The sequence below is a fragment of the Chrysemys picta genome, chromosome 2 (assembly GCF_011386835.1).
Source record: "Chrysemys picta bellii isolate R12L10 chromosome 2, ASM1138683v2, whole genome shotgun sequence".
NCBI classification, from domain to species: domain Eukaryota; kingdom Metazoa; phylum Chordata; order Testudines; family Emydidae; genus Chrysemys; species Chrysemys picta.
In genome coordinates, this window is record NC_088792.1 from 17,695,487 (window position 1) to 17,709,579 (window position 14,093).

The following is a 14,093-nucleotide window of genomic DNA, read 5'->3' on the forward strand; positions in this document are numbered from 1 at the left end:
TACCCAGATGTAATTAATACATTTGCATGTACAGTTTGGATGGTATGCACTGAATAAGACCTAGGGTCATACACTGAATGAGGCAGGGGTTCTGTGGCAAGGGGGCTGAGTTAAGGCTGTCTTAACCTTAATTCTGTCATTTAGTAAATTTTTAGTTAATGACTTTGTAATCTGAAGGTTCTTTTAACAGAATTTTTAAAATCTAAAAAACACACCCATCCAGCCACCTCTTCTCTCCCAAAGACAGGGAATTCCTTGCTCCACATGGGATATAAAACCATCGGGGCTCCAAGGGTTCTCCCACACTCTGCTGCTGTTGTCCTAGGGGAGATGTAAATCCTGGCAAGCTGCCAAGCAACCTCATCTATCAGTTGCGGTACTTACATGCCACACTTTTCCCCACTACCAGAAACTTTCCTCACTGCAGTGAAAAGCTCCAGCCCCTGGGGAGCTTATGAAGCCTTTCCCTGCTGCTGCCGCTCTGGGAAAAACATTTCATTGACATGCACAGCTACACACCACAGCATGGAAACATCCTGATTTTCACTGTGGCATGAAGCTACACATACTACACATCACTAGTGGTGGCATGTAGTGTGTAGATGTAATTTAAGATCCTCCAGGATATTTGGGTACTTTTATATTTCACTGAATCTTGCTCCTTTTGTATTGAAGAGTTTTCTTCCCATCTACCTTTGAAGTATTATAATCTGTAGTGAGGCTTACTACTATGTAATGTATACCAATTTTATTGTTAACCATGAAAACAACTACAGTTTTCTGATCGTCTTAAAGATATGATTTGTATCACCAAATCAGAAATCTATTCATTCTCAAATCTAGCCTTAACTGAAAATAATGCCATCTCCGATTACTAGGGGGAGACAGGATATTGAGGATCCAGCAACTACTCAAAAACATTCTTCCAGAGTAACTCACCAGCACAATAAAGCACTAAATATTAATGAAGGTCCATTGATCACTTCTAATTTACATTGGTGTAAGGTAGATAAGACTGTCTTATGTCTTTTATGCAGTTTAACTACAGAACTTGTGAATTTTGCAAGCAAGTTACAAAAATATATTTGGGAGTGACATATGTTCTGGTAATCTATGAAGAGGCACCAAGGAGCTTGGCAAGATACCACTTTTTAAAAATCCGAAGAAATAATTGTAAGTCAGTTTTCTATAAGAACCAGCTCCAGTAAAGATGTCAAGCATGCACAAATCCCACTGACTTCAATGGGAGCTGTGAAACACTGACTCCCTCACAGCGTTTGGTCTTAAATTAACAATAAAGTGTAAGATCTGATCTATGACGTTAAGGTCCTGAGGTATTAACTCTCTCAAAATAGGCGGACAGATGTACTTGTTTATTTCCTTTACTTTTATTAAAATTTTAAGTTATGTTCCAATTATTCACTTATTTACCTGAATATACTTGTTTGTTAACCTCACCACAAATGTTTTTACTCATTTCTATGAAATCTTCAGGTTTTTCTTCCAATCAAATAAACTTCACTATGGCTTGACAACTGATTAATCAGTCTCTCACACTGGGCTTTTCATGCTGCTAGCATCATTAACCAAGTTACTTTTCTTTAGCAAAATGGCTGTCACCAACATTTATTACTTGGACCCCAACAGCACACAGACTAACATGGCTACCACTCTGAAACCTGTCACTGTACAGATAGTGATCAGACATAAGAGACTTAAAAATTTAAGGCATTTGTGTTGAAACTACAATGTTCTTGGAGGTTTACTGAAACACTCCAAGTAAGACATTAACATTAGTAGGCTCAGGGTTACATCAACAGAGTTAGATCTACACTACAGAGTTAGATCAACACAAGGTGGCTTACTTGTCTCTCCTGTGTACCTAATTATGTCAGTGTCTACACTTGAATGCTGCTTTCACCAAAGTGAGTCCCCAGCCACACAGACAACTCCACCTCCAGGAGAGGTGTAGCCCTTACGTCAATGTAGTTAGGGTGACACAGCATCCACGTAGACACTGTTACTACGTTGCCTGTTGGCTGTCATCCCCGAGTGGGGCTGATAGCTGGAGCCCCATCCCTAACCCTGGTGCTAACAATCCCAGCTGTCGGGCACAGGCTCACATCTGGGGCCTGTGCTTGGCTGACAAGCTTAGGCTGTCAGTGGCAACAGGGGGCCAGCTGCCAGGCTCCAGCTGTCCAGTGCCCCACTTCAGATAGTAGAATCACTCTGGGTGAGGACACACACCACTGACAGAAGAAGCAAATGTGGATGTGAACTACTGCTTTAATTACTGTGGTGGTTGTATGTCAACTTAATTTTTTAGTTTAGACAAGCCCTCAGAAATATAAGTTTTAGATTGTTGTATTTCCCACTGTGTCTATCAAAATTCCCTAGGTAAAATCAAATTGATACATATAGCCTCTAGAGGCTAACACAGATTGGTATATACTTGCTATTCTACTATCAATTTTTTTTTTTAAAGAAAAAGTGAAATTGCGATTTTAAAGCCACAAAAGAGCAATTAGACTTACAGTAAGCAATAAATAAACCAACCTGTAGATTCATTCTGATGCAAGGAAGATACTACAATCTGAAAGAGGTCTTTTCTTAAAATTAAAAAAAAAAACAAAACCCAAAACAGTTACCACTGCATCATTTATCTTTTCAGGGGACACTAGGAGCACAGCAGGTCTCATCTCAACTCAGTCTTTTAAAATCAGGCTAAAGTTAATAGCTCCTTTTTGCTGCTTCTTTTAAAAATAACTCCAAATAGAACCAACAAAATCTGAAGAGCATCTAGAAAGAACCAAATTGTGTACCCCTAGCTTCAGAACAAATTATTCTTAATGTTTCCAGAATGGACTGAACTTCTAGTACTTTCTGCTTTTGGCAACTGCATTCTTCATGCACACAAAACCAAAAGTCTAAACTAGATGAAATATGCTGATGATTTACTGGTAAAATGTAGGACCTCCAAGGAATTATACACTTATTTAATTCAGAGGATTATTTAATCTTAAAAGGCAAGGCTCAAAACATTCTGATAATTTGCATAATATCCATACTCCTGCATAATCATAGAATATTGATATTTTGATAACTATTTCATTTACCTATCCCCTGTTGGAAAGTCAGTAAAGCTCCATGTCCATTTGAAGGCTACGCTAACTATTGACTCAAAGTAAAATATGGAAGTTCCCTCCTATACAGATGTACACACTTTCAAAAACCTATTACCGGTTCTTGGATCCAAAAAGCATCTCAAAAAGTTTTCTCTAAAGAGAAATCAATTTCACACAGCATTCAAGGATGATATCTATGTGGGTAATTTAAAAGGCAACTGAACTGCAACAAAATGTAGTTTTAAGCACTTACTTGTAACGTAGTGTCAAAAACAACAAGCTTAGAACTTGTTGGAACTATGTCATAACACTTGTTAGACTTCATGAATCGCATGTAGATGTCACTTTCCGATTCTTCAGATGCTGTAAGAAGAAGGAACACTTTTAAAAGATCTGTTTTTTTTTTAAATGCAAAAGAAAAGCATACATCAGATCATTTAGGCACCATTTTAAAAGATGAACAGTCCCAAAGCAAAAACTTTTGGAACACAAACATAATGAGATGGTTCAAGCATCAGATCAGAGTTCTGCAGCTCAGACCTATCTTTCCTCTGATTACACATTGAAATTACAGTTTGAGACTGACATGTCACATTGATTTAACTGAACAGAATTCCTTTAATAAGACAATACATTTCTCCAATATCCAGTCTATTCAACATTTTCTCTTTGTTTGGGATACTAATTTTGCTTTACACCCATGTTTTTTGGGCACAGCTATTTCTCTGACAGGGAACTGGAGGACTAGTAGGCAAGTTTGGCAAATTATAGGCAGGGCTGATAGCACCACCTATTAAGGTTGCTCAACACTTCCCATAAGACTATTTTCAATCGCTTATAGCTTTGACAAACGCCATTTTGGCAGGAGTTTTATGGGCTAGATATCTGCCTCAAGCTTTTAAGATTACAGCCAAACAGCTCAGCCATTTCCGAGAACAAGGCAAGGGCAAAACGATGTATTACCGCTGCTCTCCCCATATTAAATTCTGATGACCTCTCCTCTGAATTGCTCTTGTAGTCCTATGATTTGGAGAAGGACTTGAAATTTGGCAGGGATGGACTGTGTCAGAGATGTGCCTTTTGCCATCCCCATGAAAATCTGCCCAAGTTTGTCCACATTAAAAGCCTTTGAAAGCAATCACAGTTATGCATCGTCAGTAGAGACTTGTTAGTTTGCAGCTAAAGTCTCTAAAGATTCAGTCCTCACTGAGCATGCTCAAGCCTCACAGCTCCTAGGGCTGCCCAGACTGTGAATACACCATAACCACAGAGCAACTGAGCATATTCCACCCAGCCCAAGGCTACAAGGGCAAATTTGGATTTTCCCCATTACGGCTGTTTCAGGGCGATGTGGGCTGGGCACTGGAACTGAGAGCATAGAGCCTGTCTCTCCTGTGTACTCAATGGCACTCACCATCCCTGCCCTCCAACCCTGTTGGCACCCAAGCAGTGTGGAGGAAACCATCTGATCTGAATGCAGACGGGACGAAAGCCAGACCAGGGGGAGGGGAAGGAGTAGATTGAGACAAGGAATCTAGTGAGACGGAGACTGGCAGGAAGGATAGGAGAGACGGGGGACATGAAGAGAAACGCTGAAATTGGACAAGGAGCTGGGAAGGGTAGGAGATGAGGAAGAGTGAATACAGAGACCGGCTAGGCAGAAAGACTGGGACAAGGGAACTGACAGTATCCTGGGAGCAGCTGGGGAAGAGGACTGCGATCCAGCCTGGGTGTGTGTACACACAACACATTGGACGAGAAACCAGAAAGGGGGAATTTAGAATTGGCTGGGCAAGGAGACTGGGCACAAAGAAGTGAGGGAGGATGGGTGGGAACTAAAATGGGACTCTTGAAGAGTGGAGACTGGCAAGCAAGGAGAACAGGACTCCGAAAACACAAGAACAGACAGGAGGGGTAGGGCAGGAGTCAAGTATTCAGGGGGGAGGTAGAGCGGAAAGATGGGATGAAGAGCCTGTGATGAAACGCAAAATTCACAAAAGTGTCTCTATTCTAGGTCAGCAAATATCTGAAATCCACTGGAATAGTATGTCATCCCCCTCTAGTGCTGGTCCATACAAAGGATGACAATCTACTACTACTACTACTATCAGGTACTCTACCACTTGAGCAACAGTCTGTGTAGTGGATCTAATGGTTCCAACCTGCTGATGACCACGTGATTATCCATATGACGACACCAGATGGTTGTTTGTTTTTTGTTTTTTTAAGCTAGGAAGTTACATTCATACAAACTGATAAAAGAACATTAAGGTAGTAAAGTCAAGGACTCAAAAGTTAGGAAGTGCCAGAATTAAGGTTTCCTATATACGCTTAATTTGCCCCCCCCCCTTGTGAACATGCATTATAATAGTCTTTAATTACATGATCACATACTATTCTCTCTACAGGACCCCTACCTTGTTCAGTACACACTATGGACCTGCTCTGGGGATAAATCAGGGTTCTGTAGTAAAGGAGACTTATCTATGGGACCCCAGTCTCATTTCTTTCAAAAGTTAGTAGGTGAGGAGTCAGTTACGCAGGGGATTACAGGAAGAGAAAGGAAGGTCTCATGGCTAAGGCAGTTGAATGCTGTCCTGGAGAATCAGATTCTCTACGACATAGGCAGGGATATGTGATGCCAAGCAAGTCCCTTATAGCAAGCTTTTCAGAAGTGGTCATTAATTGTGCGTTTCCTATTTTTTGGTGCCCAACTTGAGTCCCTGAGATCTGATTTTTCAGAAATGCTAAGAGCTCACAGCTACAACTGAAGTCAATGTGAGCGGTGCTTCCAATAGAGTGTTACATAATGTTAAGAACTCTGAAATAATCAGGCCCTCTGTGTCTTAAGTTAACCCCAAATTAAGATCAACAGTATCTATTAGTCTGTGACTCAATTTCCTGCTTTGTACAATGGAGATAATACCGCCTCTTCCCCTTACAGGGGAATTGTGAAAGTTTGTTATTTGTGAAACAATGCATTCAGATACAAATAGTGATAAGCACCATAGAAAAGCCTGTGTACAGTAACTGGAGTTCAAGATGTGCTATCCATAAGCAGATTCAACTGATGGTGGGCATATGCCTCAAGATTAGAAACATTTCACCAGCAATATCAATACCAGTGGTTCTCAACCTGTTTCTCACTGTGGGATGCATATGCGGCCCACAAAGTGTTACCTGGGCCACAGATTGAGAACCACAGTGCCCCCTAGCTAACCCCCCCCCCATCCCTATGCCCAGCATCCTCCACCCAGAGACCCCTCCACAGAGTGGGGCCAGGAGCAGAGTGCTGGGTGGGCAGCGGGGATCCTGGACTCCGCTGCGTAGGGCTGGGGGGCCGCCGGGACCCAGACCCTAACCCTGCTGGGGTCAGGGAGCATCCAGGAGCCCCAAAGCTGCTGCTGCATGGGGGGTGGGGGTGGGAAGAAGGGACAGCCAGGGCCCCGGAGCTTGACCCTGCTGCTGGGGGGGGGGGGGGGAGGGAGGAGGGGCAGCACGGACCCCGACCCTGCCACTGCAGGAGACCTGGGAAAGGACAGCCCGAAGCCTGGACCCCGAGCTTGCCATGCGGGGCTGAGAGGCAGCTGGCAGACCAGCAGATGGCCTTTAGCACACAGCTGAGCTGGGCTACAGCTGTGTGTTAATTGGGCTGCATGTGGCCTGCAGGTTGAGAACAGCTGATCTATACAGTCCACATGTGGCCTCCCAGTCATCATACTCTGCGACAACAGCATACAAGGGCAAAGATGCTATTTGGTTCCTTCTTACCACAGAATTGCCAAAGAGGACTCAGAGGTAGACAGGATGAAAGGGCCTATTGCAGAATGTGTATGTGGACAATAGTTAGCGTACCAAGTGTAACTGGAATTCAAGGTAACTTCCCGTTCTCCTTGAAGTGCTTGTCCATATGCACACTCAACTGATGGTACCTCCCAAATAGTGACTGCATTAAAGGAGATGGGCTTGGAGTGATTAGTTAGACAAGTGAAGAACTGCTTTAGTAAATGCAGCATTGGACTTGGAAGCCTGAGTTTAGGGGATAGTGTTTTGAGAACGTATACTGATGCCAACATAACTGCTTTGCAGATGTTGATACCACTCAGCTCTGTGTTCCTGGGGAACCAGGGTGCAGTATTCAGCCTGTCTGACTCATGAAAGACACCCCCGCCCCCTCCAGCCTCTGCTTGAACCAAAACGGATCAGAAAAAAGACTTGTAGAGAGCAGTGAAGGGTGTTGGGAGATACATCTAGACCGCTCCTGACAAGGGTGACAAGATTAAGGCATCTCCATTAGCATACAGAACGGAGAACAGAGAACTGCACTGAACTCTGGGACCAGAAATGCAGGGAAGCACTGCATCATGGGGGATCTCTGCTCCAAATGTTAATGAACCTATGCCTGCACACACCCAGCTCAGCAATTATCAGACCAATTCTAGTAATAAATCCTTGATTGATAATCAAAATACTGAAGCAGCCTAATTGCATTGTGAGCTCCCTGGAAGAAAAAACCACCCATAGCCAAGAGTGATCAGCTCCTATTGTCTAGCCTAAAAAAAACCCTTGAGTCATCAGTTTACCCATAAACAAATCTAGTGTTCTCCCTTGAACCATTGTATTCTCTCTACAAAAACCCCTACCTATGCCCAAGTAAGTGTTCTGATACAGGGACCCCAACTATGCATCTGTTCCACTGGGACTCCATCTTCTCCTGACTGATTATGCTGGGGGCTCTGCCTGTCTCCAGAGTTCAGGGTCCTGAACTACCACCATCACCTGGGAACCCTGACCAGTTCAAGCTCTATGGAGTGGTGAGATCCTTCTCTCTCTTCTCCCTCAGGTATTAACCTTTAATAATGTAACTTATGTGGGTTTAGACTCTCCTTGTGTAGTTATCACCGTTATTCAATAAATAACTTTCATGGTTAAGCTAGTTGCTTCTCTCTTTCTCTGAACTTTACTCTTTTGTGTTTTTAGCTTCCCCTATTTACTCTGCAGCAATGTTTCTTTTACTTAAGGCCTGGTCTATACTACGAGTTTAGGTCGAATTTAGCAGCGTTAAATCGAATTAAGCCTGGACATGTCCACACGACGAAGCTTTTTTTTTTTTTTTAAACTTAAAGGGCCCTTTAAACCGGTTTCTTTACTCCACCTCTGACGAGGGGATTAGTGCTAAAATCGGCCTTTGCGGGTCGGATTTGGGGCAGTGTGGACGGAATTCGACGTTATTGGCCTCCGGGAGCTATTCCAGAGAACTTTATTGTGACCGCTCTGGACAGCACTCTCAACTCAGATGCACTGACCAGGTAGACAGGAAAAGCCCCGCGAACTTTTGAATTTCATTTCCTGTTTGCCCAGCGTGGAGAGCACAAGTGACCACTCAGAGCTCATCAGCACAGGTAACCATGATGGAGTCCCAGGATTGCAAAAGAGCTCCAGCATGGACAGAACGGGAGCTACGGGATCTTCTCGCCTTATGGGGAGATCAATCAGTGCTAGCTGAACTCCGTAGTAGTAAACGAAATGGCAAAATATTAGAAAAAGTCTCAAAGGCCATGAAGGACAGGGGCCATAACAGGGACGCACAGCAGTTCCACATGAAAATTAAGGAGCTAAGGCAAGCCTACCACAAAGCCAGAGAGGCAAACTGAAGGTCCCGGGCAGAGCCGCCAACATGCCGCTTCTATGCAGAGCTGCATGCCATGCTAGTGAGTGCAGCCACCACTACCCCAACCGTGTGCTTTGACTCCATCAATGGAGAATCACGCAACAGGGAAGCGGGTTCGGGGTACAAGAAAGATGATGATGATGAAGACGACGATGAAGACAGCTCACAGCAAGGAAGCGGAGAAACCGGTTTCCCCAACAGCCAGGATATGTTTATTACCCTGGACCTGGAACCAGTAACCCCCGAACTCACCCCAGGTGTGCTCCCAGACCTGAGGGCACACAAGGGACCTCTGGTGAGTGTACCTTTGTAAATATTAAACATGGTTTAAAAGCAAGCTTGTTTAATGATTAATTTGCCCTGGCAATCGCGGCCAGTACAGCTACTGGAAAAGTCTGTTAACGTGTATGGGGATGGAGCGGAAATCCTCCAGAAAGCTCTCCTTCATGTACTCCCAAAGCCTCCGCAAAAGGTTTCTGGGGAGGGCTGCCTTATCCCGTCCACCACGGTAGGACACTTTACCACGCCAGGCCAGTAGCACGTAGTCTGGAATCACTGCATAACAAAGCATGGCAGCGTATGGTCCTGGTGTTTGCTGGCATGCAGACAACATCCATTCCTTATCTCTCTTTGTTATCCTCAGGAGAGTGATATCATTCACGGTCACCTGGTCGAAATGGGGTGATTTTATTAAGGGGACATTCAGAGGTGCCCATTCCTGCTCGGCTGAACAGAAATGTTCCCCGCTGTTAGCCACGCGGTGGGGAAGAGAGATGAAGTGATCATCCCCGAGAATTGTGTGTGTGTGTGTGTGGGGGGGGGGGGGTAGTTGGGTTTGTGCTGCATGTTAACCTGGAAACTGCAGCCCCTCCTTTTACATTGCAAACCCATTTTAAATGGCCAACCCAACGGGTCCTTGGTATGGGAAATGAGGGCACTGCTGTTTGAAACTATTCCCACGTTATGAAGGTTAAAAAAAGCCAAAAGACTGGCTTACCATGGCTGCCTGCAAGCCGAATTCTGTTGCCTGGCACTGCGTGAGTGATCTCTCACACCAAACCGGCAGGCCCTCAATATAAGAGGAAAAATGTGACCTTGTAACGAAAGCACATGTGCTGTGTAATGTGAACAGCAAAATTTAACGTGAAAGAGTGTACCCATTGTTCTCTAAAATGTGTCTTTTTTAACCACCTCTCCCTTCTCCTCCACCAGCTGCAAATGTTTCTCCTTCACAGAGGCTAGTGAAGATTAGAAGGAGAAAACGGCAGACTCGGGATGATATGTTCTCGGAGCTCCAGATGTCCTCCCACACTGACAGAGCACAGCAGAATGCGTGGAGGCAGTCAATGTCAGAGTGCAAAAAAAGCACAATATGAACGAGAGGAGAGGTGGCGTCAGCTTGCTGACAGAAGGCAAGAGTTGATGCTCCAGCTGCTGGAGCATCAAACTGATATGCTCCAGCGTATGGTTGAGCTGCAGGAAAGGCAGCAGGAGCAAAGACCGCCGCTACAGCCCCTGTGTAACCTAACAGCCCTCCTCCCCAAGTTCCATAGCCTCCTCACCCAGACGCCCAAGAACACGGTGGGGGGCCTCCGGCCACCCAGCCACTCCACCCCAGATGATTGCCCAAGCATCAGAAGGCTGGCCTTCAATAAGAGTTAAAGTTTTAAACTGCTGTGTGTCCTTGTCCTTCCCCCACCCCACTCGGTGCTTCCCTCCTCCACCACCCTTCCCGGGCTACCCTGGCAGTTATCCCCCTAGTTGTGTGATGAATTAATAAAGAATGCATGAATGTGACGTAACAATGACTTTATTGCCTCTGCAAGCGGTGCTCGAAGGGGGGAGGGGAGGGTGGTTAGCTAACAGGGAAGTAGAATGAACCGGGGGAGGGGTGGGTGGGAGGGTTCATCAAGGAGAAACAAAACAAATTTCACACCGTAGCCTGGCCAGTCACAAAACTCGTTTTCCAAGCTTCTCTGATGCGCACCGCGCCCTGCTGTATTCTAACTGCCCTGGTGTCTTGCTGCGCATAATCAGCAGCCAGGCGATTTGCCTCAACCTCCCACCCCGCCATAAATGTCTCCCCCTTACTCTCACAGATATTGTGGAGCACACAGCAAGCAGCAATAACAATTGGAATATTGGCTTCGCTGAGGTCTATCTGAGTCAGTAAACTGTGCCAGCGCGCTTTTAAACGTCCAAATGCACATTCCACCACCATTCGGCACTTACTCAGCCTATAGTTGAACAGGTCCTGACTCCTGTCCCCGCTGCCTGTGTACGGCTTCATGAGCCATGGCATTAAGGGGTAGGCTGGGTCCCCAAGGATAACTATAGGCATTTCAACATCCCCAACGGTTATTTTCTGGTCCGGGAAGAAAGTCCCTTCCTCCAGCTTTTGAAACAGACCAGACTTCCTGAAGATGCGAGCATCGTGTACCTTTCCCAGCCATCCCATGTTGATGTTAGTGAAACGCTCCTTGTGATCCACCAGGGCTTGCAGCAGCATTGAAAAGTACCCCTTGTGGTTTATGTACTCGTTGGCTTGGTGCTCCGGTGACAAGATGGGGATATGGGTTCCATCTATCACCCCACCACTGTTTGGGAATCCCATTGCAGCAAAACCATCCAGTATGACCTGCACGTTTCCCAGAGTCACTACCCTTGATATCAGCAGGTCTTTGCGTTGGCTACTTGGATCACAGCAGCCCCCACAATAGATTTGCCCACTCCAAATTGATTCCCGACTGACCGGTAGGTGTCTGGCGTTGCAAGCTTCCAGAGGGCTATCATCACTTGCTTGTGAACTGTGAGGGCTGCTCTCATCTTGGTATTCTTGCGCTTCAGGGCAGGGGAAAGCAAGTCACAAAGTTCCATGAAAGTGCCCTTACGCGTGTGAAAGTTTCGCAGCCACTGGGAATCGTCCCACACCTGCAACACGATGCGGTCCCACCAGTCTGTGCTTGTTTCCCGGGCCCAAAATCGGCGTTCCACGGCATGAACCTGCCCCAGTAACACGATGATTTGCACATTGCTGGGGCCTGTACTTTGTGAGAGGTGTATGTCCATGTCAATTTCCTCATCACTCTCGTCGCCGCGCTGCAATCGCCTCCTCGCCTGGTTTTGCTTTGGCATGTTCTGGCTCTGCATATACTCCAGGACAATGCGCGTGGTGTTCACAGTGCTCATAATTGCCGTGGTGATCTGAGCGGGCTCCATAATCCCAGTGCTATGGCATCTGGGCTGAAAAAAGGCGCGAAACTATTGTCTGACGGAGGGAGGGGCGAGTGACGACATGGCTTACAGGTACAGGGAATTAAAATCAATAAAGGTGGCTGTGCATCAGGGAGAAAAACAAAACTGTCACACAGAATGGCCCCCCCCAAAGATTGAACTCAAAATCCTGAGTTTAGCAGGCCGTTGATTTCACAGAGGGAGGGGGAAGCAAATGAATACAGAACAAATCTGGTCCATCTATTTTTTAGATCTTAAGCTGGCAGCAGACGGTGCAGCATGACTGACAGCCATCGGCATCTTCTGGGTGCTTGGCAGAAAATTATGTACTACGACTGCTAGCCATCATCGTCAAGACGGTTCAACAGGCCAGGAGACAAAACATGTCTGCCCAGGTGCCTCTGATTGAACTCACTGAGGAATACACCAATGACGGATACCAGTTGTAATACACAGCAGCAGCTAATTGCCTTTTGGCAGTGGATGGTGTAGCAATGCAGTACCACGTCTGCCGGCACCCAGATGACATATGGTGACGGTGAGTTGAGCTGAGCTGAGCGGGCTCCATGCTTGCCGTGGTATGTTGTCTGCACAGGTAACCCAGGTAAAAAGACGCAAATCAATTGTCTGCTGTTGCTCTGATGGAGGGGGAGGGGCCTGATGACATGTACCCAGAACCCCGTTTTTGCATCATCAGGCATTGGGATCTCAACCCAGAATTCCAATGGGCGGCAGAGACTGCGGGAACTGTGGGATAGCTACCCACAGTGCAACATGCCGGAAGTCAACGCTAGCCTTGGTACTGTGGACGCGATCCGCCGACTTAATGCACTTAGAGCATTTTATGTGGGGACACACACAATCAACTGTATAAAACCGATTTCTATAAAACCGGCTTCTATAAATTCAACTTAATTTCGTAGTGTAGACATACCCTAAGCTAAAGATCCCTGTGGCGCCCAAAATACTGTGGGGTTTGCTCATCAAGTGAGTTACTACCAATATAACTTAACGTGAAAATGGGGTTAACCTTTGGCATATAAGGGTTGCAGCTTGGAAGTGCTGCCTGGCCCAGCCTATTGAGCCCAGGGGCATATAAGGGTGACAGCTTGAAAGTGCTGATTGACCCGGTCCGCTCAGACTTGTGCACGCGCACACTCATCTGGTTCTGGGACTGGGGGAACCCAGCCCTGGGGAACCTAGTCCTGCAGAATAGCTCCATTGGGAGGGGACTTTCAGAAAGGAGGCGTAGAGCTCCATATGAACACACGAGTGACATAAGCAGTACATTACAGAACTCCCCTCCCCACCCCGAAAAGTAACCCTAATAAATGACATATCCCAAAGTAACGGGCACATCTGGTAACAATGTCTAATACTGGCAAATTACACAGTGGTGTCACTGATGCTGCTTGTGAGTGGTGGCTCTCCCTTGGCTACAGGAAAGGTCCATCTGATTGAGATTGTCAAATTGGATCTCTCTTATTCTGAGATGAAATTGCAGAGCCTTTCAACTTCTCTGCTATGGAGATGAATAGTCTTGATGACTTCCTATTTAGGTAGTAAGCTAGCTCTCTCCTAATGTCTAGAGTGTATAGCGCTGCCTCAGTTCTAGACACATGAAGTTTCAGGAAGAACAATAGTAGGTGTATTTGTCGGTTCAGTTGAAATTCTATTACTACTTTTGAACAAAATTCAGAGTGTGTCCTTGTGGAATACAGAGTACAGCAGATCAGCCAATGCATTTCCCTCTCTCTTCTGGCACAAAGTTATACCAGTTAAAAATATCACTTTCATGGAAAGATGCAGTAGGGAAGAAGAGGCCATGGATTTGAAGGTTGGTCCCATGAGGGCTGAGAGTACCAGGTTCAAGTCCCACAGGGATATAAGTTTCTTAACTGGTGGGAATACTTTAACTAGGTTCCCAGGAAGGCCTAATTACAAACAGTTGAGAAAATATTGTATGGCACTCCACCAGTGGATGGTGAGCTGATATGGCCACAAGGTGCAACTTGACAAAACTGAGGGACAGGTTTGTGCGTTTTAACCAACGTAAATAGTCA

The 14,093-nt window shown here is 45.7% G+C and overlaps 1 protein-coding gene across 27 annotated transcripts in view; it reads right to left on the reverse strand.

Annotated features, from left to right (window-relative positions):
* PRKAG2 (protein kinase AMP-activated non-catalytic subunit gamma 2) overlaps positions 1–14,093 on the reverse strand; it is a 403,066-nt gene that overhangs the window by 64,726 nt on the left and 324,247 nt on the right. For all 27 annotated transcript variants that reach the window (XR_010599092.1, XR_010599093.1, XR_010599094.1 and 24 more), the window contains one exon: positions 3,379–3,488. Coding sequence is in view for 21 of the 27 variants with exons in the window: in XM_065586741.1 (XP_065442813.1) it covers positions 3,379–3,488 (110 nt within the window). In the remaining 6 variants the exon portion in view is untranslated. The remainder of the gene's footprint in view (positions 1–3,378; positions 3,489–14,093) is intronic.